The 22,971-nt window shown below is 39.8% G+C and overlaps 1 protein-coding gene across 1 annotated transcript; it reads left to right on the top strand.

Moving 5' to 3' along the window:
- Positions 1-6,623: 6,623 nt before the first annotated feature.
- LOC132045950 (costars family protein) lies at positions 6,624-22,326 on the top strand. Its single transcript, XM_059436515.1, has 2 exons — positions 6,624-6,759; positions 22,055-22,326. The coding sequence occupies exons 1-2, from the start codon at positions 6,625-6,627 to the stop codon at positions 22,235-22,237; spliced, it is 318 nt and encodes a 105-aa protein (XP_059292498.1). The 5' UTR covers position 6,624; the 3' UTR covers positions 22,238-22,326.
- The last annotated feature ends 645 nt before the right edge of the window (positions 22,327-22,971 follow it).

Genomic DNA, 22,971 nt, shown 5'->3' with positions numbered 1-22,971 from the left:
GGAGCGGTTGTTAGCGGCCCAGAGTCGACAGAAATCATATGCAGATAATCGCCGTCGACATTTAGAGTTTCAGATTGGTGATTGGGTATTCCTTAAAGTGTCACCTATGAAAGGTGTTATGAGATTCGGCAAGAAAGGGAAGCTCGGTCAAGAGATATATTGGGCCTTATCGGATCATTCGTAAAATAGGCAAGGTTGCCTACGAGTTAGATACGCAGTCGGTTGGGGCTTCGATACATCCGGTATTCCACGTCTCTATGCTTCGTAAATGTATTGGTGACCCCTCCCGAGTATTTCACATAGATGACATCCGTGTCTGAGAGGAGCTATCTTATGAAGAGCAGCCTATAGCCATATTGGATCGTCAGGTAAGAAGGTTGCGGAATAAAGATGTGGCTTCTGCTAAAGTATTATGGCGGAATAATAATCGGGAAGAAATGACCTAGGAAGCTGAGGAGCAGATGAAGAAGAAGTATCCTCACTTATTTCCAGTGCCTACAGGTAATCTAAATTCTTTACTTGACTATGTTGTTTGATGAATGAATTGTTGTGTTAGATGTAAAAGAAACTCCCCCGAGTGCTTATAAGATCCCGTAAGGTTAATCTAACATTCGAGGACGAATGTTCTAAAGGGGGGAGGATGTTATATCCCGTATTTTGTACATTGGGACAATCCGGTTTAACTATGATAAGTTAGAGTCAAAACCATTCCGGGATACAAAGTAGGGACTTTTGACCTTTGATTTTGTTTTGAGATATAATTTGTTCATGAATTTGTTGGCATGGAACACTTAGGAAAATTTGGGACCAAAAGTGATATAATTGGAAGTTGGAAATCATGCAAAAATAAGGCCCTTGGCCGTGTGGCTATTGGGAATGGTCCACACATTTTGTGCCCAAATTTAATTGGTCCAACACATGTGTGGGCCAAGGACACTTGTGCCATATACACATATAAGCTTAGAAGATGATCAAGTAGTCATCTTTCATCATTTCTAACACTTAGAAAAAAGAACCAAGAAGTTGAAGAGCAACAAGGCTCTCGGCCAAGAACCCCCAAAACTAAGTTCAATTCTAGCCATCCCAAAAATATTTCCTTGGTGCAAACCCCTTTAATTGGAGGTCCTAAGTAGCGTGGAAGTGTTGTTGGAGCGATCAACCCGCTAGTTTTCATCCTAGCAAACCCTAGCCTATTTGTGAAGTTGAAGAAGAAAGGTAAGAATTAATTATGTTTTATGTGTTATAAAGGTTGTATGCATGTTGTAGTATGTTAAAATGGATGAAAATCATGAAATATAATAGGTGGGAGTTGAGGCCGTGTGTATGAGATTTGGCCGTGTAGGTGTGTGGTTTGTATTGAGATGATGAATTGATTTTATGTAGCATGTTTAGTTGTGTAGTGTGAAGAAAAGAATGAGAATCATCAATATATGTATATGTGTAGTGTGGCCGAATATAGGTCATATTATATGACAAGAATGGATTAATTCTATTTGGAATTTTGAATGTTGTCGTTATGAATTCTATGTTGGAAATGAGAGTTTAATGACTCGAGATTGATGTTGTAATTGTATGGGCTGATTTGGAGGTTATTGCGCATTTGATATAATTTGTATATTTATGAGAATGACATTGTTAGAGGGTGAATTGTTGGTGCAAATCATGATTTGAAAATGAGGAGTGTGTTATAGTGAGGTTCTCGGGTTTGGGACCTTTTCGGGTAAATTGGAGCAATTGTTGGATTGTTGGAAATGTTGTATGACTTGTTTAAGATGTCTTTGAATATTGTTGGTATGGGTTCGGGTTAGTATTTGAATGTATAAGCGTTGATGTTGGCTTGAAGGTAAGCCGTTGAATTGAATATATTGAATGTTGTCGAATGATATAAAAGAGAGTTATTAATGCTATATTGTCTTTCGGATTGATTATTGATGTTGCTAGGATGGTTGTTGATGTTGTTTTTGTTGATTTGGCCGAGTTAAATTCTCGGGGTTGGCCTATTTACAGGGGAGATGTTGCCCAAAATTCTGTAGAATTAAGTGTTAGTTTGGAATTAAATGCCTAAATGCCTATAGCTAACGTTCGGCATATTATGACGTATTTGTAGACCTTGGGGAGCCCGAGGCGTAGGTTGGCATTAGCTTGAGTTTGGAGTAGCTTTGAGAGCATTTGAGGTATGTAAAACCTTCCTTCTTTTGGCATGCCTTAGTTTCAGATAGGCTATGACACGAGCCTCGAGGAAATTCTATTCTCGCAATCCGAGCATGTCTATGATTCTTGTTTGTCTCTTGATATTCGTATGTTTGATATGATGAAATGTTGGCCCTTATGTCTTTGGAGTATTTGATTTTCAAATTTTGCATAAAAAGTTTCGTTTTTGAAGAATTAAAGTAACTACGAACGCTGACCGTATCTTTCACGAGAAGAGCTCGGATTGCCCCGATATGTTCGTAGGTGATTGTATGGTGTATGATGAGTATGTTTTCCATAGGCGGGCCCGGCTCGGGTCGACACCCGTCCGTGGGTCCCGCGACTCTTCTTTTTGTAATCCTGACGACTTTTGAAAGAATTTGATTTGGTTATCATTCCGATTTCTAAGTATGGTCATATTACTTATCATTTGAGTCTATGATAATGGTTTTATGCATATGGTTACTCACGACTCTGTTCGTGCATTCTGTTGTATCTTTCGCCGAGTCCGGGCGGGATTCGTTGTCGTGCGCACTATGATACACTCCGGTGTTATGCTATGTTTATGGTTCACCGAGCGCCTAGCTAGAGGGCCGGGTTCCGCTTATATTGGTGTTATGCTGTGTATGGCGTTATGCTGTGATATGTTGTGTGACGGGGATACGGAGATTTGAAACTTTACGGTGTTATCTTGTGTTATGGCGCCATCGACGGGCGGGCGACCATATTCTTCGAGCCACATGCATGATTTGTATTTTGAAAGTAAACATTTTGATATTTTGGAAATGCATTTACTTTCGTGCCTCTATTTCGATTACGACTCGATTTGTATACTACGTTTTTCGCTTTGCATACTCGGTACATGTTTAAATGCGACCCCCGCTTTCTTCGGGCTGCGTTTCATGCCCGCAGGTACAGACGCACAGTTTGGTGATCCGCCAGTCTAGGACACCCATTTCTGTTGTTTGGAGTGCTCCCTTTGTTCTGGAGCCTACATTTTGGTATACACTCATCCGTTGCATATGTATATATTTGTTCAGGGGTACGGCGGGGCCCTGTCCCGTCATATGATTCTGTTTGTCTGTTTAGAGGTCTGTGGACGTGTATGTGGGTTATGCCCATTTTGTACAGTTGTGTTTGTATGTTATATGTTCTGGGCGATCCCATTCGCCGTGGCAGCCTCGTCGGCTTGCATTTGTATATGTTTTGGGCCGTTGCGCCATTTGATAGCCTTGTCGGCTTCTGATATATATATGGTTGTGTTTGAGATGTGTCTGAGACAGTTTGATATAATCTGAGACAGCGTTTGATATTTGTGTCTGTATAAGCTATCTGTATGTGATTCGGATTTGATGAATGCGTTTAGGTGCCCAGCTCGGGCACTAGTCACGGCCTACGGGGTTGGGTCGTGACAAGGCTGTTCCTTCTTTTCTTGGCATGTTTCCATATATAGTAAGAGCGTGATAAACCTTCTGACTCGAGATTTGTAAAAGTAGAGCTTGTCATACTGTTGTCTAGTTTCGAGTGTTATGTTATTCTTTACGAGGGGCCACATCCCTCCCTATGTCCTTGAGTTATAGAGACGAAAAAACATGTATTTACGGTATCGGTGTTTTTCGGCAAAGATACGCATATATACTATATATATATATATATTTTTTTTTTCTTTTAGCCGGCCACTTGGTCGATTGAGACGATATGCCTGCCTACGGTGGGTTAGACGATATGCTGGCACTGGGTCGGTGAGATCGGTGCACCGGCCGACGGGTCAGTGAGACATATTGCCTGGCTACTTGGCGAGTGAGATTTTATGGTTGCCTGGCCACTTGGTCAGTGATATATATATGATAGTATTATGTTCCATTTCATATGAGACGGCACAGGAAAGATGTTCGGGGCGGTCTTTGGCCTCCGATTATATAGTTTCCGGTTCGATTTCGATTATCGTTGCCTTACGTACTCGGTACATTATTTCGCATCGATGTCCCTTTTTAGAGGGGCCGCCGCATTCATTCTGCGCAGTGCGATCGACGGAGACGCGACCTCCCGAGTAGGTAGAATCAGAGATCAGCTGATTGGTGAGCTCCCTTTTGTTCGGAGTTGCCAGGTCCTTTGAGTCTCTCCTTTTGATTACCGATTGTATGGTACAGTCACACATTTCCTAGAGGCTTGTAGACGGGTCCTATATATCTACATAGCGTGTCTGCGTGATAGCCTTGTCGGCTTGTATATGTATGTTTGGACACTGTTGGCTTTGTACGATCCTAGCAGCCTCGTCGGCTTGCTCAGTTGTATATATATATCTAGATTGTGGCTTGTGGGTATTGTCTGTGTGCAGGTAGTAGACCTTGCCGGTGTAACCTGGGGATTGTCCCCCAGAGTTCCAGATTTAGAGTGGTTCGCTTGGGCCTGGTTTGGGTTCGGGTGCCTGTCACGTCACTCCGGAATTGGGGCGTGACAAAAGGTATTTAAAAGGCCTACAACTTTTATCAAGGAATCTTTCCCAAATTACCAACTAATAAGGGTGTTATAGACTCTTGAAGTAAGCCCTTCTAAAATTTCACTCGAAAACATGGTCCATAGTGTAACTTCCAACTCTTATTTGCCAAAATACTCTTTTTATACCTTTTATAGGTTTCAAAACACTTCCTACACCTCCCGTCTTGGTTCCATTATATCCCCATATTACGGGTCAAACCTTAGCCTGAAGGTACGAGGCCTTACAACACTTTTGTCTGTTGTTATCTATGGATTTATTTGCGACCTTCAAGAATCAACTTTAAGGTGGAAAGATAATTATTTTATTCAATCTTAAATAAAAAATTTCAAAAGAGGAGATAAGGATTATTTATTGTTGTCCTTTGTTACTCTAAGGGAGCAAGAATTCCATCCCCTACTTTCTTGTCTATTTTTCTGCCAAATCTTTACTAATTATTGTTGTTAGGACCGTTTCCCAAGGAATAGACTTTCTTGAATTTCTTCAAATTCTTGAACTGAACCATTCTTGAATTCAAGAGACTCTTTATTGAATTCAATTTATTCTTATTTTCTTGCTCTGTTTCATTTTGGTTTTTTTCTTTAAGCTTCCACATGTGTTTCTTTTAAGTTCTAGAATTTCTTAATTAAGTTCTTGGATCTCTAACGCCAATACTATGCCCGAATTCACACAAAAGAGCAGGTAATTTGACTCTCGTACTGCAATCATGACATTTAAAGTGAACAGAGGGAATACTTTATTTTCTAGATTATCATATCACGCTTGTCACAAAAAATTATTTATTGTTGTAAATCAAATTAAGATAATAGTTTGGAAATTTATACATTCCCATAATATATTTTTCTGTAATGTAAGTATACATAAGTTAAATTCTTATTAGATTAAGGAATAAACATTTGAGTGAACGGAAAAAAAAAAAAGAAACATGTTTGTGCAGATTTGGCAAGTAAAGAAACAGAGGGATTAGTTGATATTAGTACGAAGTTGCGATTTCTAAAAAGAAATAAATAATCTGATCAAGTTTTTTTTTTGGGGGGGGGGGGGGGGTGGCGGAGAGGTTGACAAAAATGGCCCCTTATCTTTGATAGTAAGTTCAACACTCGCTTAAGTATCGCTTGAGCAGCTTGAGTCTTTTAAGTTTGTCAAAATTGAGCACAATTAGGATGGCCTTAGCTGGTTGTGTGTATTTGTTGTGGAAAGAGAGGAACCAGAGGATATTCCAGGGAAAAAAGAGGTCTGATGTGGAAGTGTCCAAACAACTGGTGCAGGAAATTCATGTTCGAGGAGCATGCTATATGCACTTAGCTGGAGGCTTAGAACTGTTGAATTGGTGCCCTTAGAATGTATACACTGTTAGAAGATGGGAGTGGGAGGGTGTAGGGTGAGCAATTATGTTACGGGTTCTGTTTTGTTCGTAAATATTTGACTTTGGTAATAAAATTCTTCTAATTACCAAACAAAACAAAAAATAAAAAGTGAGCACTTTTGGTGTTCTTACGATATTTACCAAATCCCGATTGTTAATTTTAATCAGAACTTTGAAAATAGAAAATATTTAATGACAACTCATATTTGAAAGTACAGATTTTATAGTTTACGTTATTTTGGTCTATTTCAAGAGTCAGGTGCTACTTTTTGAGGTGTAATTTACGTATTTTTAAAAATCTATTTTTGTGTGTGGTTTAGTTTTTTTTACGTTGGGTTTTCTGAAATTTTGATGGAAATTTCTTGTTAACTTTAAGAATCATAGTTTGGTAAATATCAAATATTGGATGGAGAGCAAAACTACTCACTCTCTAACAAATTTAAAGGACCAAAAGTACTCAATTAATACTTAAGAGATTATTTTGAAGGGACTAGCAAAGATAAGAGACCATTTTTGTGATTAAATCCAATCAGGGATGGGATGAAGTGACTATATAAAAAGCAAATAGTAAATGTTAGAAGAAGATAAGTGGATCTCTTCAACTCCATTGACAGTGGTAGGAAGGATGAACGTTGAAGAAGAGGTTGAACGACTTAAAGAAGAGATCAAGCGACTCGGCGTACCCCAACATGATGGTTCTTACAAGGTACCCTTCCTTCCTTCTTGCATTACGTTGACATTCTAAAGGAAAAAAGAACACATCGTCACCCAATTCAATTAGGATCTGTAATGCATTTTGTGGAGAGATGGATCTTTCTTACATATAAGCAGTGGCCACTACTATATAACGTTGACGTAGTGGAAAATTGGGAGAGAGATTGAGTTAGTTATCGGATCTGTTTCTCCCAAGACAGATCCAGCATATAAACAGTACAACTTGATCACTTATTGATTATGAATTAATCAACCCCAACCACACCTTCAAAAGGATATGTGGACTAGGAATTAGCAATCACACAAATATCAACACTTGATAACCCAACAGCCCCACATGATTCAAGAATTTAAGGAATACAAAAGCAGCCTTGTATAATGCAATAGGTCAAGGTGCCTTGTGGACGTGTACCTCACTTAGTATGAAGAAGTCTGATTTGATGGACCTTAGTGAACTTAAGTCTTGAACTCAGGCCTTCGAGTTTCATCTTGAATGCATCATACCGATTATATAAATTTTTTATCGAGTTCATAAACAGGGTCGGGCTTTAATGGGCTTGTACTAGTGTCTTGATTCTTGAGTGCTCTAAAGAAAAGTCCAATCTCATAATTAGTAACCTCACAACCACATTCAAATAGGTGAATTTTTTAAAGATATGTGTATCAGAAGCATATCCTGCATAATTTGCTACGGATTCATTCAAAGTTTAGGGTACTCTTTTAACTTCCATGTATAGTTTAAACGTGGATAGTTTAGGGTTTAGGTAACTCAATAATCAATGAAACTAGTTATGATACTCTTTTTACTCCATGGTAGTCTTTTAATGGTACTTCAATAAAATTTTAAAGGCGAGAGGCGAGTCGATGGAGTATCCCTTTTTTGCGGCAAGGCGACCAGTTACCAAAAGTGAAGAGGTGACGAGGCGAGAAGAAGGCTACGAGGTGATGAGGCAAGAAAGGCGTCGCCTTTTTAAAATAAAGAAAAGAAAAAGAGGTTGAATTAAAACATAAAACGCAGAGTTAGGATAATATTGATGAAGCAAATGAATGGCTAGTTGGATTGCCCGAAAATCAAGAAGATGAACTAGTTTATGTGGGAAGTGATCTCGATTGGGGTATTGTTTCTAGGGCGGTTAGAGTTGAGGAGAATATCTATGGTCTTAGGGGGAGTTCTTCAAGTTCAAGGTCACATAACAAGGGCAAAGTAATAGCTACTACAAGTTCAAGTCGGTCCTTAGTTGATGAAGACTTGATGAGAAGCAATATACTGTTGAGAATCTTAGGAATTCAAGAACTTGAAAATCTTGAAGAAGAATTAGAATAGACTCTTAGTATTGCTTGTCTTGTGAATTATTGAGTCATTCAAGTTCTAGACTTTTAGTATCTACTACCTATTTTAAATTTTTGAATTGAAATATTTGCTAATATGTTATTGCTATCGAGATTTTGATTATTAATATATGCAATTAAATATTTTAAATTTTTGGTATTAATTGGTGCCTCACTTCAAAAAGGCGAGCACCTCGCCTCTCGCCTCTCAAAAAGTAATGGTACTCTTTTAATGGTACTTCAATAAGAAGAGTTTAGGTAAAGCTATCCACATTTTACTAGTTTAATACTTAAACTATAGGGTGTTGTTGTTACCCCTAAACTATAACATTTCTATCTAGAATCCCTACAGTGCCAAGTTGCATGGAGAGTGACTTCACTCTCTTTGTAGTGTGTGAGAGCTAGAAAGTAGGTCAAAAAAGAGCATTCATGTGGCATTTTATGTTATTTTTTAATATTAATTATTTTTATTTGTTATTTTTCTTCCTTCTTTTCTTATTCATTTTTTCTTCTTCTAATCTCTATATTTTTTGCTACAAATAACAAATTAGCTGAAAGCCATAACCTTAAAATAATAGTAATATAAAAATAAAATAGTCAAAATAAATAAATCTAGTTAAAAATCACAACTGAATCTTATCATAACTGTAAATTCAGTTAAGAAAGATAACTCTAAAATAACGGTAGTACTAAAAAAATTAACAAAAAAGAAACCAAAAATTGTAAATTAAAGCATAAAACAAAATTTTCTTATTTGTTTTCTTTTTTTCTTGCCTTATTTGAATTTATCGATTTTCTTTTCTTCTTCTTCTTCTTCAAAATCCAATAACCTTTTCTTGATAACAGTAAATCTAGTTGGAAACTCATATTTGGAAAATAATAGTAAAATAAAAATATTAATCAATAACAGTAAACCTAATCGTAAATTCGAACAAAATTTAATCAATACTAATAAACCTAATTGAAAAGCTTGAATATTAAAACATACTTAAAAATAAATGTTGTCCGTGTTATTGGTTATGTCTCTTTAACTAAGTTTACCAGAAGAAAGAAAAAAGAAACTGAACGTAAAATGAAACATATATGCTCTTTTTGGCCTATTTTCTAGCTCCAACATATTACTACGAGAGTGAGCCACTCTCCATGCCACTTGGCGCTGCAGGGGTTTTTAGATAGGAAATGTTATAGTTCAAAGGGATAATAACAACACTCCATAGTTTACGTATTAACCTAGCAACACGTGGATAGTTTAAGGTTCTTTTTTTAGGTATTAACTCTTGATTATTTGATTAATAAGTGGTGCACCTACTGTCTTTGAATTGTAGATTCGATGCTAATTTTCTGATCTTGAAATCTTATTTACTTTCTTAATTGTCCATGCGACAATTCTTTGCAATGCATCCAAGGGTGTTACCTAGTGGTCAGAACCACGAGGTCTCAGGTTCAAATCTCAATGGAGGCAAAAACAGCAGGTGATTTCATCCCATCTGTTCATGCTTTGGTGGACAGAGTTACCTGGCACTTGTGCTGGCGGGAGGTAGCAAGTACCCGGTGAAATTAATCGAGGTGCGTGCAAGCTGGCCCCGACACCATGGTTATAAAGAAAAAGATATTATGATGCTATCAGATGAAAATATCGGTTGTCATTGCAGTGGAGGAACCCTATAAAGCTATTTATGTTATACAAATTCATGTTCTAAGAACTTTTGTGTTTATCAGTAACATTTCAATAGCTGTAATTTAAAGATGAATTTCTTGTAGGGTTATGCACAAGTTGGGATATGAATGGCTTTTAGACTTAGACTTCAGCTTGCTGAATTGTTTGATAGGGTTAGTGGAAGAATCTCATATCTTAAACACGGTGTGACAGAAAATCATTTTATGTTGTGTATTAGTAATCTCACGGGTTAGTTAGAAATTTGTTGGTGACACTGTAGAGATTTGATAGCACAAACTGCTAACTCTGAATCTTTTATTGCAACAGCTGAAAGTGAATTATTTGAGTAGAGAAAATGAAACTCTCCGTTAGTGTGCACCAACCTCAATGTGCTCTTTTAGACTAGGTTTCTTGCTCAGCGGAAGCTGAATTTCATTTATTAGTTAATTATTCCATAATGTTACTTTGATGCAAGATTGGGATAGATGGCTATTACTATGTACTTGAACCACCAAGTGTCTCTTATTTAGCAAAGCCTTAGAGTTACTTTATCGAAGAAACAGAGGAAAACTTGAAACCCTTAAACTGGGCCTGTATTGCTTATATTACTTCTAGGTTCTACTAGTGATGCTTATAAGTCCAACGAGAATAGAGATGAATCAGAAGGTTGTGATGGCACGACATCGTATCTTTTATAAAATTCCCGGGCATATGATGTTATTTTCTTGTACAGTTTTTTGTTTTTGTTTTTTGACAAAGTACTTATATTTTCATTCATAAACATGGCCAAATTGGCCGTATACAAGGGGTATACCAAAAGGTAAAGAATCTACAAAAGGATATGATTCTTTACAAACACTACCCAATCATCTATACAACAAGGAGCTTTCTTTTCACATCAAAAGCAAAAAAGGGAATGTATACTACTCCGTAATTGAGAGAAACTCCGACTTTACGCCGAAAAGTTTTCCTCCTATTTCTCTCCCTCCAAACTACCCGCACCCACATTAAAGCAAATGGAACCATGTTCCAAGCCCCTTGTCTTCTTTCTTTCTTCCGCTTCTTCTAACTAACATCAAATCTTTCATAGTTTTTTGCATTACCCAAGAGTACCAAACCACCCAAACATATCCCATCAAAGCCTCATTGTTAGCCTCGCAATGTCATAGAAGCATCTACGTGCTCGCCCGTTTCCTTACATGTAACACCAACCGACACAGCGACAACCTTCCGCTTCGAAATTTTCCGTCAAGATCACTCCTCTCGTACCAGCTGCCGAAGACACCTTTCGGCACCCTCGGAATCCATATCGCATTACATAATGAAAAGCCATCTCCTCCCTAACCAAGAGTTTCTCATTAAAGGACTTCACATAGAACATTCCATTATTTCCCGGACCCCACCTCTAGGTGTCAGAATTATTAACCGCATTGATTTGCCCATGAAGTAAGTCTAGCCATCTTTGAAACTCAGCCACTTCCCAATCTTGAAATTCTCTTCTAAATCTCAAGTCCCAAAAAGGTACTCCACCTTGTGTTCCCCTAATTTGCTGAATAGACAAGTCTCTTTGGCCGGAAATTCTATACAAACTCTGGAATTCGTCTTTGAATAAAAAATCCCCACACCACCTATGTCTCGAAAAACATACGCTCCTCCCATCTCCGACCTTGAATGAGATATTTTCCAAAAAATAATCCCATCCCTTTATGATATTCCTCCACAAACCATAACCGAAAGGCAAATTGATATCTTTAGTTCTCCACCCCCCTTCCATAACCCCGTATTTATCAACTATCACCTCCCTCCACAAAGATTGCACCTCCTCCCCAAACCTCTAAAGCCTCTTACCCAATAAAGCTTTATTGAAGACCTTCAAATCTTTAACTCCCAGATCTCCCCAATTTTTAGGAGAAGTGACAGTCTCCTACCGTACCAGGTGATATTTCTTTGCTCCATCCGCTGCATCCCATAGGAAGTCTCTTTGAAACCTTTCCAACTTTGCAATAACCGAAGTTGGAGCATGAAACAAAGACATATAGTAAGTGGGGATGCTCGATAAAGTACTCTTGATAATCATATAGTAAGTGGGGATACTCGATAAAGTACTCTTGATAAGCACTTCCTTTCCACCCTTGGACAAATATCTTTTTTGCCACCCTGTTAACCTCTTCTCGACCCTCTGAATAACCGGGTTCCACAAAGATAAGATCCTTGTTCGACGCACCTAATGGCACTCCAAGATATGTAGTCGGAAGAGCCCCAACCCTACAATTCAAGACTTGAGCGAGCGATCCAATGTTATTCACCTCCCCAACAGGAATAATCTTACACTTCCTCAAATTATTTTTAAGGCAAGATACTGCCTGAAACCAAATCAGAACTTGTCCTAAATAATTCAGTTGGGTCTCATCTGCATCACAGAAAACCAAAGTATCATCCGCAAACATGTGGGTCATTGATACTGTCCCTGCACCCCCTACCGCCTCATCGAAACCCTTCAAATAACATCCCAAAGCAGCTCTATCCCTCATCCTGCTCAGAGCTTCCGTGACTAGGATAAATAGCATCGGTGATAGAGGGTCCCCTTGTCTCAAACCCCTTGAAATTCCAAAGAATCCACACGGTTTGCCATTGACCACTTCATTAGCCAGCATCACATGATCATATGCCTTTTCAAAATCATTGATAAGATGCAAAAGAAAATCCATTTCCTCCACTTCCTCCCAAATCCCATAATGGAATCTAGGAATTTCCAATTCACATGATCATATGCCTTTTCAAAATCAAGCTTACACAATACACCTGGCACTGCTTACTTTCGCCTTGAATCCACCACTTCATTAGCCACCATTGCTGCATCCAAGATCTGTCTGCCTACATAAAAGCACTCACCTTCTTAAGTCTAATGGAAAGCACCTTCGAAATGATCTTGTAAATGCTTCCCTCTAAGCTAATAGGTCTATAGTTTTCATGCTCGTAGCCTCTTCCCGTTTAGGTATGATAACAATGAACGAAGCATTCATACTTCTTTCAAATTCACCTCTATCTTGGAATTTGACAATAGTATCCATCACATCAGTTTTGACCGTATTCCAACAATGCTGGAAAAAAGCCAAAGAGAAACCCTTAGGGCCTCGAGCTTTGTCCCCCGCGCAACAGTCCACCGCTTTTTTCACCTCCTCCTCCTCGATTGCCCTCTCCAGCCACTCACACTCCTCCCCTCCGATTTGATTAAACCCTAGCCCCCCAAAAACTAGGTCTCCACTCCGCTTCCTCCTTAAACATATGTTCATAAAAATCAACAATTGCCCCCTCTACTTCCTCCTTCCCCACATAACTCACCCCATTGACCTCCACTGACCCTATGAGTTCCTCCTCCTATTTGTTGCGGCTGCCCTGTGAAATAATTTTGTATTAGAGTCCAGCTCCTTCAACCATAACGCTCTTGATTTTTTCTCCAACTGACCTCCTGTGCCAAGGCCAAATCAGCTAGCTCCCATTTCAACCCTTCTTTCCTTTCCATTTCCCTTTCTTCTAGCTCCCTCCCCATTTCTACCCTGTCCAACTCCCCCACTTCATTCATAATCTCCGTCATCTTCACCTCTACCTCCCAAACACCTCTTTATTCCACACCCTTATGTTAGTTTTAAGCAATTTCAACTTCTTGGCAAGCCTGAAAGAAGGCCTCCCCTCCACCGCATAGCTACTCCACTCTATCCCCGAAATCCGCCACACTAATCCACATATTCTCAAATCTAAAAGGAGATCTCATCTGCCTTCCTCTACTACCATCTAACAAGATAGGTGAATGGTCCGATAACAGCCGTGGAAGAAGAACCTAGATCATATTGGGTGCTAACTCTTCCCAAGAAGTAGACACTAGAAATCTGTCTAACCTCGATCTAGATGAGGAATCTTCTGACCTGGACCAAGTGAAATAGGCACCTGTTAAAGGCAAATCAATAAGACAATGGTTATTTATAAACTTCGAAAAACTCTTCCGTGGCCCCGGACACCACCCTACACCCAAACCTCTCCTCCGGAATCTTATGGTATTAAAATCCCCCCCTCCCCTCTCCCCCAAAACACCCAAGGTACATCCCACCTCCCCATGCCACCACCTAATTCCTCCTAGAAAATCTCCTTTGAATTTTCCCCTACAGGCCCATAGATACCCCTAAACCCCCCCTCCAAACCGTTATCACAGTTTCTAAACTGCATTCCGAACAAGAAAACTCCTTTATTAACCTCCACACTCTCTACTTTTCTCTCATCCCAAAGGATGAGAACTCCTCCTGCACTTCCCCGGGTCGGGATGTAATCATACTTCACCCACCTTCCCTCCCACACACTTTTTTTTTTTTTTGAAACAGGTAACATTCCCTCCCACAAACTTCTAATAATACTATCCGTCAAAACCTCCATTTTAGTTTCTTGAATACACATCACATTTCCCTAAAGCCTGTTTTTAAAGGTGGCCTTTTTTTGGGGTCATTTGTTGATCTGCTACTCAACAAATCAATTACCTTCTCCTTCACCCCTTCAATAGACACCCCCAAGAACTTTGTTATTGATGCGTTTGTGGGGAAACAATATTCCAGACGAGAGAATTAATAGGACAGATAATGATTAATGTTTTCTGAATTATTTTGTTAGTCAAATAAAACTTCCCTGTGTGGATTAGGATTCTTGTTATTTCAGTTTTATAGGACTTTTGCTATTCTAAGTTGGTTAGGACTTTTGCTATTCTAAGTTGGTTAGGACTTTCTATTAACCCTCTATTTAAGAGAGTTGACGTTATTAATAAAATAGATTGGATTTTATCAAGTTACAAAGAGTTGGAACTTTCTCAAACAAGTTCCCAGGTCTGCAATTCCCTGAATGAATTGCAAAATTCAGCAATCATAGGCAAGTCAAGGAACAAGAACAAGGGCTTAGACCTGCGTGTTGGGCCTGACTTTCCAGTTAGTCGTCCAGCGACTCGATCCAGAATTAGGGACCTTAACAATTTGGTATCAGAGCTTGTAACTATGGACGAAAATACTGTAGAAGCAAAGCTGCGAAGTCTTTTACAGGAAGCCCAAACTCAAACCGAAGCAAAAGTGGCAGCTTCAGAAGCAAGGATGGACGCCAAGTTCCAGCAACTATCGCAACAGATTGAAGCCTTAATCCGCACCACGGCGCGTGCAAAGGGAGTTGAAGTTGGAGACAACAGTGCTGCTTCTGTCCAGCGAACCAATAATGTAGGTGAACAGCTAGATGTGCGTCTCGGAGGAAGAAACAACAACAGTAACTTTGGTACTGATGACAACATCGGAGGAAGAGGTATAGTTCCCAGATACACTAAATTAGACTTTCCTACTTATGATGGAACTGAAGATCCTCTTATTTGGCTTCACCGTTGTGAGAAGTTCTTCGCTAACCAGCGTACAATCAACCAAGAAAAAGTAGGTTTAGCCGCTTTTCACATGGTAGGGGAGGCGCAATTGTGGGTTTATCAACTGGAACAGGAGGAACCCAATTTAACTTGGGGTGTCTTCAAAGAATATTGTACTCTCCGTTTTGGTCCACCAATGAAAAGTAATCCACTAGGGGAATTGATCAACTTGAAACAAACTAGTTCTGTTGAAAATTATCAAAGGAACTTCCAAAAAATGTTGGCTCGTGCATCATCTGTACGTATAGACCAGCAAGTGGATATGTTTACAGCTGGTTTAGTTGATTTGATTCGTCTTGATGTTGAATTGCACAACCCATCTAACTTAGTACAAGCAATGAGTCTCGCGAGAGCATTTGAGAGGAAGATACAAATTGCTTCTAGCACACAAAGGGGCTATGGTTCAACCTCAAACGTTAGTGTAAAAGCGGCCGCTACAACAGCGACTCCGAGTGCTACAGTAACTGCTTCGAATCCTTTTGTTAAAAGGTTGACTCGCGCTGAGATGGCTGCCCGACGTGCAAAGGGGTTGTGCTACAACTGTGATGATCTTTATGTTACAGGCCATCAGTGCAAAAAGTTATTCTGGCTGGAAATAGAGGATGGGGAATCTGAGGACGTAACAACGGATAGCGGAGAACCTGCCATCTCACTCCATGCTATCACAGGCAAACAACATGCAAATACTATGCAGTTGCAAGTTTTAATTGATAAGAAGTTGTTGCTTAGCTTAGTGGATTCGGGCAGTACACACAACTTTATTAGCTCAACGGCAGCCCAGCGCTTAGATTTGCCTATCCAACATCGAGGAAATCTCTATGTATCAGTGGCAAATGGCGAGAAGATTTCCAGTTTGGGCATTTGCACAGCAGTGCAATTGTGTGTAACTAACCATTCCTTCAGTGTTGATTTATATGTGATTCCTTTGGATGCTTTTGATATTGTCCTAGGTATCAAATGGCTACAAACACTAGGCCCTATTCTGTGGGATTTTGCCTTATTGACCATGAGATTTCAAGTAAAGGACAAGCAGATTATTTTACATGGACAACAACAACTATTTCAGCCACACCTACATCTTTCGCTGGATTCCAAGCAAGGTGAGCTCGAGAAGGTATTAGCCGATTTCCATGACCTTTTCCAAGAACCTGTAGGTCTGCCTCCTATGCGTTCCTGCGACCATCGCATATGTTTAGTACCAGGAACTAATCCAGTGGTAGTTCGGCCCTATCGTTACCCTCACTTTCAGAAAGATGAGATTGAGAAACAATGTGAGCAAATGCTTCAGCAAGGCATTATTCGACCAAGTCGTTCTCCATTCTCATCACCTGTATTACTAGTCCGGAAACATGATGGAACATGGCGCTTTTGCGTGGATTATAGGGAGCTAAATGCTAAAACAGTAAAAGACAAATTCCCTATTCCAGTAGTGGAGGAGTTACTTGAAGAATTGCACGGGACACACTTTTTCACCAAGCTTGATCTTCGCTCTGGTTATCATCAAGTCCGCATGGATTCTATGGATGTTGAGAAGACCGCTTTCAGAACACATCATGGTCATTTCGAGTTCCTTGTCATGCCATTCGGATTGACGAATGCTCCTTCTACCTTTCAAGCTTTAATGAATGAGGTATTCCGGAAGTACCTACGTCAATTTGTGCTTGTATTTTTTGATGACATACTTGTGTATAGCAAGACTTGGAAGGATCATTTGTCACACATGCGAATCATCTTTGAGTTGCTCCAAGCTCATCGCCTTTATTTAAAAAAATCCAAATGTTCCTTTGGCGAAAAACAAGTAGCTTATCTGGGCCACGTAGTCTCAAACATAGGTGTGTCAGCTGATGCTAGCAAAATCAAGGCCGTGGTGGATTGGCCTCAACCACAATCAACAACAGCGTTGCGTGGTTTCTTAGGATTGACAGGATATTACCGTAAATTCATCCAGAATTACGGTTTGATTGCTGCCCCATTAACAAGTATGCTTCAGCGGCATTCTTTTAAGTGGAACGATGATGCCCTCGCTTCTTTTGAAGCTCTTAAAAAGGCATTAGTTTCTGCCCCGGTGTTACAGTTGCCAAACTTTAAAGAAGAATTTGTTGTTGAGTGTGATGCTTCGGGTGTTGGAATAGGAGCAATCCTTCAGACAAAAAGCAAGGACATCCAATTGCTTTTTTCAGTCGTAAGCTAGCTGACCGAAAGAGAGGAAAGGAGGCTTGAAACTTCCAGCTTATGAACGGGAATTGATAGGCTTGACAAAGGCGGTTCAACATTGGAGGCCTTATCTATGGGGTCGAGCCTTTCTAATTCGGACGGATCACTACAGCCTTAAATACTTGCTAGATCAACGTCTTACTACTTCTCCTCAACAACATTGGCTTAGCAAGTTGATGGGGTTTGATTTTCGGGTGGAATACAAGGCTGGGCGATTGAATACTGCTGCAGATGCATTATCGCGGCGAGAAGAGGCTGAAGATATGTTATTTGCTATTTCTCAGCCGGAAGTTTTGATATTTGAGGAAGTTCGGGAAGAAGTCAAGCAGTCACCCATTCTTCAGGAACTTCAAGCTAAAATTGCACGGGGAGAGATGGATGCTGATTGGGTGTTTCGAGATGGGTTGTTATTCTTTAAAGACAGGGTCTATCTCCTGCCAAACTCACCAGTGGTAACTTCTGTCTTGTCCGGGATTCATGATAGCACACATGAAGGTGTGCAAAAGACCATGCAACGTATTCGCAAGGATTTCTATTGGCCAGCTATGAAGACAACTATCAAGGATTACGTTGCTGCTTGTTCAGTTTGCCAACGTAATAAGGCTGATAATTTGAGTCCAGCAGGACTGTTACAACCTTTACAACTGCCTAATCAAATCTGGTCAGATATCTCAATGGATTTTATTGATGGCCTGCCAAAATCAGGAGGTAAAACAGTGTTATTGGTGGTTGTGGACAGGTTCTCTAAATACGCACATTTTATTTCTCTTGCTCATCCATATAACGCATCTTCCATAGCAAGGCTTTTCTTTGAAAATATTGTTCGTTTGCATGGTATACCAGAATCAATTGTCAGTGATCGAGATGCCCTCTTCACTAGTAAGTTCTGGAAAGAATTGTTTCGTTTAAGTGGGACTAAATTAAACTTTTCATCTGCTTATCATCCACAATCGGACGGTCAAACTGAGGTTGTGAATCGCACGATCGAGATGTATTTGCGATGCTTGGTGGGTGATCGTCCTACGAAATGGGTAGATTGGATTCCCTGGGCTGAATTTTGCTACAACACTTCTTACCACTCAGCACTTCACGCATCTCCATTTCAAGTTGTTTATGGACGCGAGCCTCCCCGGTTGCAATCCTATATGGCTGGTTCATCTCGAGTTGATGCGGTAGACCGAGCATTAATAGACCGAGATGTTGCCTTACAAGATATTCGAGCTAAACTCCAACAGGCGCAACACAAGATGAAAACTGTTTATGATAAGGGACATCGTGATGTGGAATTTTCTCTAGGATCTTATGTCTGGTTACGTCTACATCCCTATCGCCAAAAAACTTTGGCTAGTCATGTCCATCACAAGCTTGCACCAAAATATTATGGTCCTTTTGCGGTCTTGAAGCGCATTGGATCTGTTGCTTATCAACTTGATCTACCTGCAGGTTGCAAACTTCATGATGTGTTTCATGTGTCACTTCTTAAGCCATTCAAGGGTGAGGCACCTGCAACTCCACCTACTCTTCCACCAGTTCAAGAAGGACGTGTTGTTCCCACCCCATGCTCTGTGCTCCGGTCGCGTCTGAATCGTGGTAATTGGGAAATTCTGGTTCAGTGGTGCGGCCTATCTGTTGAGGACTCCACTTGGGAGACAGTGCATCATTTCAAATCTGCCTTTCCAGACTTCAAGCTTGAGGACAAGCTTTTTCTCCAGGAAGGGAGTAATGTTATTGATGCGTTTGTGGGGAAACAATATTCCAGACGAGAGAATTAATAGGACAGATAATGATTAATGTTTTCTGAATTATTTTGTTAGTCAAATAAAACTTCCCTGTGTGGATTAGGATTCTTGTTATTTCAGTTTTATAGGACTTTTGCTATTCTAAGTTGGTTAGGACTTTGCTATTCTAAGTTGGTTAGGACCTACTCTATTTAAGAGAGTTGACGTTATTAATAAAATAGATTGGATTTTATCAAGTTACAAAGAGTTGGAACTTTCTCAAACAAGTTCCCAGGTCTGCAATTCCCTGAATGAATTGCAAAATTCAGCAATCATAGGCAAGTCAAGGAACAAGAACAAGGGCTTAGACCTGCGTGTTGGGCCTGACTTTCCAGTTAGTCTCTCTCCTTCCATAATCGTCCAGCGACTCGATCCAGAATTAGGGCCTTGCGCCATGGAAACAAAACCCGGCCCCCCCAGAAGAATAAGAAGAAGAAGAACCAGTTCCAGGAACTGAAACAGAAGTATTTGAAGGCCCATTCCCTCTTGCACAGCCCCCATACCTTTATCATGATGATTCTGAGCCTCTTTCCCCTTATTTCCCCCTGAAAATTTGTCAATTAGAATTAGAAACTCGTCTACTAGGGTCGCCGGAGCTATCAGGAGAGTGCTGTGATGTTCTGGCTAAGTTTTCCCGAGATCAACGGAGATGGAATTCCAGCCACCAAACCCACCAGAAAACTGATTAGTGCTGCCAGACGGAGTCTGTCTGCTTTCTCACCCTTCTGAGGGCTTTCCCAAGGTCGTGCGACCATAACCTTGGGTTCGCGACCTCGGCAAAGCTTCAGAACCGAGTTTCGTCGCATTACCGGCGTTATTTATGCGTCAGTGACGTAACATTCGAACAAGCCGGCTGGTTCACCTTTTTTCCCATCGGTTTTTCTATAGAAATTTGGCTTGAACCCATAATTTAGTGAACCGGTCGAGTCTTGACCTCCAACCCGGTTCGCTTAACCAAGAGTAATTTTGTCCATTCACCACCCTCTTTGAACTACAACTCTTTACCAATTCAAAACCCCCGTCACTGACAACCTCTGTTGTAGCCATTATCGGCGATTTCTCCATAATTTCCTATGGCCCATCTCCTTTAACATCTCTTCTGCTCCCACTTTCTCTTCTAATCCCCGTCCTCTCTCCCTCCTCCTCTCTCCTATCCTCCTTCCCCAGAATTTCGGCCGAATTCTGGGAACAACCAAACCTGAAACTCCATATCCCCATCACTTACCACCACCGAAACGGGAACCCTTCCCCCCTTCCTTACTACGATTCTGACTCTCGTCAAGTCATGCAAACTACTAGCTACATCAATGAAACCACCACAAATTTCCCCGATTTTCTTAAACAAATCAGAGCATCACAAGTGTGCCGGTAGTCCCACAAGACTAACCACCGCAATGTCTCCGGGATAACGAGAATCAGCACACCCTGTGTATTCTGCTCATTTTTCCAACTTCAAGAAGTGCCCCCCCCAGCCACCTCCTTCCTTGAAGTAGAACTTTTCCGGCCTGCTCCTCATTATCAAAACGAAACAGGAATTGAGTGTCACCTAGTTGAGAGATTTTCATTCCATCTTCTGCTTCCCACTCTTCAACAGCCCAGTTTCTTACCGCCTCTGGAGATCCCACCCATTTTGAAAAAGACCCAACCAAGCAAGTTTTCAAAAAGCTCTTCCTTCTCTGTGCATGTTCATCTAATAGCACAAACTTTGTTTCATAGCCTCTTTCCATCTTCCGGCATCTTCGCCCAAGTTCAAGAGCAGGCCAGGCGAGTGCCGCCTTTTAGGGTATCCCATCTAGCTTCCTAGCTTCTAGAGAGAAGTAGAAGCTTCTTTCTCTAGACGTATTTACCGCTTTCACTTCTTGTACAGTATAGTAGCCTCTTTTCATTTCTTAGATAAAACTGGTTTAAACTCCGAATTTTTATTAAAAGAGCAAGGTGAAATCAGTACATTTAGAGAAATTACTAGGTACTTTGTTTCAGTATGGTCTCAAGAAACAAATCATGAGGATTAAGGTAGAGGATTGAAGCGGCCTAATGCTGGTTTTGTATCTGAATATCTGATCGTTTGAAATCACAAACGCTTTGAAAGGCTTATTTCATACTTTTTTAATCGATTGTTCTTGAAATCTAATAGCTTTGTTGTTCAGGAGCGAAAAACCATTTATATTTTCCTTTTCTTGTTGACTTAGCTTTGGATGGCATTCCCTGGTGTAGTTGTTTGCTATTTCTATTATCATTAGTGAGTCAGTGATTTGAGAAACGGTAGCAGCATAGGACTGTGATATCAACTAAACAATTTGACAGTGCAAGTAATGTAAACAGATTTGAGTTTGTGCCAGTCTCTCCCATATGAGGAGCTAGCCTTGCTTGATTGGAAGCTGGCTCTGTCTTTGTTTTAATGGTTAATTTTTGAATATTAGTGTTGGAAAAGTTTGATTCAAATAACATTTAACCTCCAGTCAAAATTATAATGCTTATATCGAAACCCCCTATGTTTTGATGCTCAACTTGTTTCTTTTACGTTAATCTTTGGCAGTATCGTTATTCTAGGGTTACATCTTTTAGCTGAGTTTACCGATATTAATAAAACTTATTCACGAGTTGTAACAGAGTCTATTATGTTTTGATTATTTTATTTTTGGTATTGCCTTATTTTAAGGTATGGTTTCAACTGGATTTACTTTTATCAACAGAAGATCTAGAGTTTGAAGAATAGAAAATCAAAAAAATTGAATAAGAAAAGAATAAAGAACAAATAAGAAATAATATAAGTTAATTATAAATGGCACGCGAATGCTCTTTTGGACCTAATTATTAGCTTCCACACTCACTTGGTGGGTTAACGGGTTTATTGTTGTTTTGTGTTGTGAAGGTAACATTTGGAGTCCTGTTTAATGATGACAGATGTGCCAACATCTTTGAGGCGCTAGTTGGAACATTAAGGGCTGCAAAGAAAAGGAAATTCCTAACTTACGATGGTGAGCTCCTCCTCCAAGGAGTTCATGACAACGTCGAAATCATTCTCAAGCCACCACTTGCTGCTACCACTTCATAAGGCAATGCTCTGTACCTTTTTTAATTATTCTACTTTTTGATTGGGAGTGTGTACAAGTTACTGGACATGGCAAATTATTTTACCCGGGATGGGGCGTGTGTGTGTGTGTGTGTGTGTGTGTGTGTGTGTGATGTACTTCATCAGGTTAACTTCTATATTATTCACATCTCCAGCTTTAGAAAATTCGATTTTCTTTCAATTTCTGTAGTTGGATGTTACCGTGATTAATCAAATCGTAGAGTTGGGAGTTTTGCAACTAACACTCCCATTTGTGCTGTGTAACAAGTATGGTTCAATCAACATCCCAATAACTGTAGAACGAGCATATCTGCATGAAGAAAGATCTAATAGTACTATATTTTTTATTTTTTATATATGTAAGTGTCCGAGAGGGACATGCTTGTACCAAAAGCTTTATAAATTGTACATACAATAAATGCTTGTACCAAAAGTTATATAAATTGTATACTTTAACCAACTACTTTTTTATCCCACGTGGACATTTGTCATAGTGCTGAATATTTATTTTCCTCATGTATAAACGTATGCACTTCAATTTTAATTCTCCGACACATATTCATTTCCTCCGTGAACTTTTACTTGTTCATTTTTTATTTTTCACGTTTTTGCTGAATATTTTTCTTTTGTAATATATATAAGTGTCCAAGAGGGACGAACACAGCCACAACAAATTATACAAAAAGTTGTCTGCTTTTTACACTAAATTTGGACTT

This window comes from Lycium ferocissimum, unplaced genomic scaffold (genome assembly GCF_029784015.1).
Source record: "Lycium ferocissimum isolate CSIRO_LF1 unplaced genomic scaffold, AGI_CSIRO_Lferr_CH_V1 ctg8727, whole genome shotgun sequence".
In the NCBI taxonomy this organism is placed as follows: Eukaryota; Viridiplantae; Streptophyta; class Magnoliopsida; order Solanales; family Solanaceae; genus Lycium; species Lycium ferocissimum.
The sequence above is the reverse complement of the archived record's forward strand: the minus strand, read 5'-3'. Positions and strand labels throughout refer to the sequence as shown.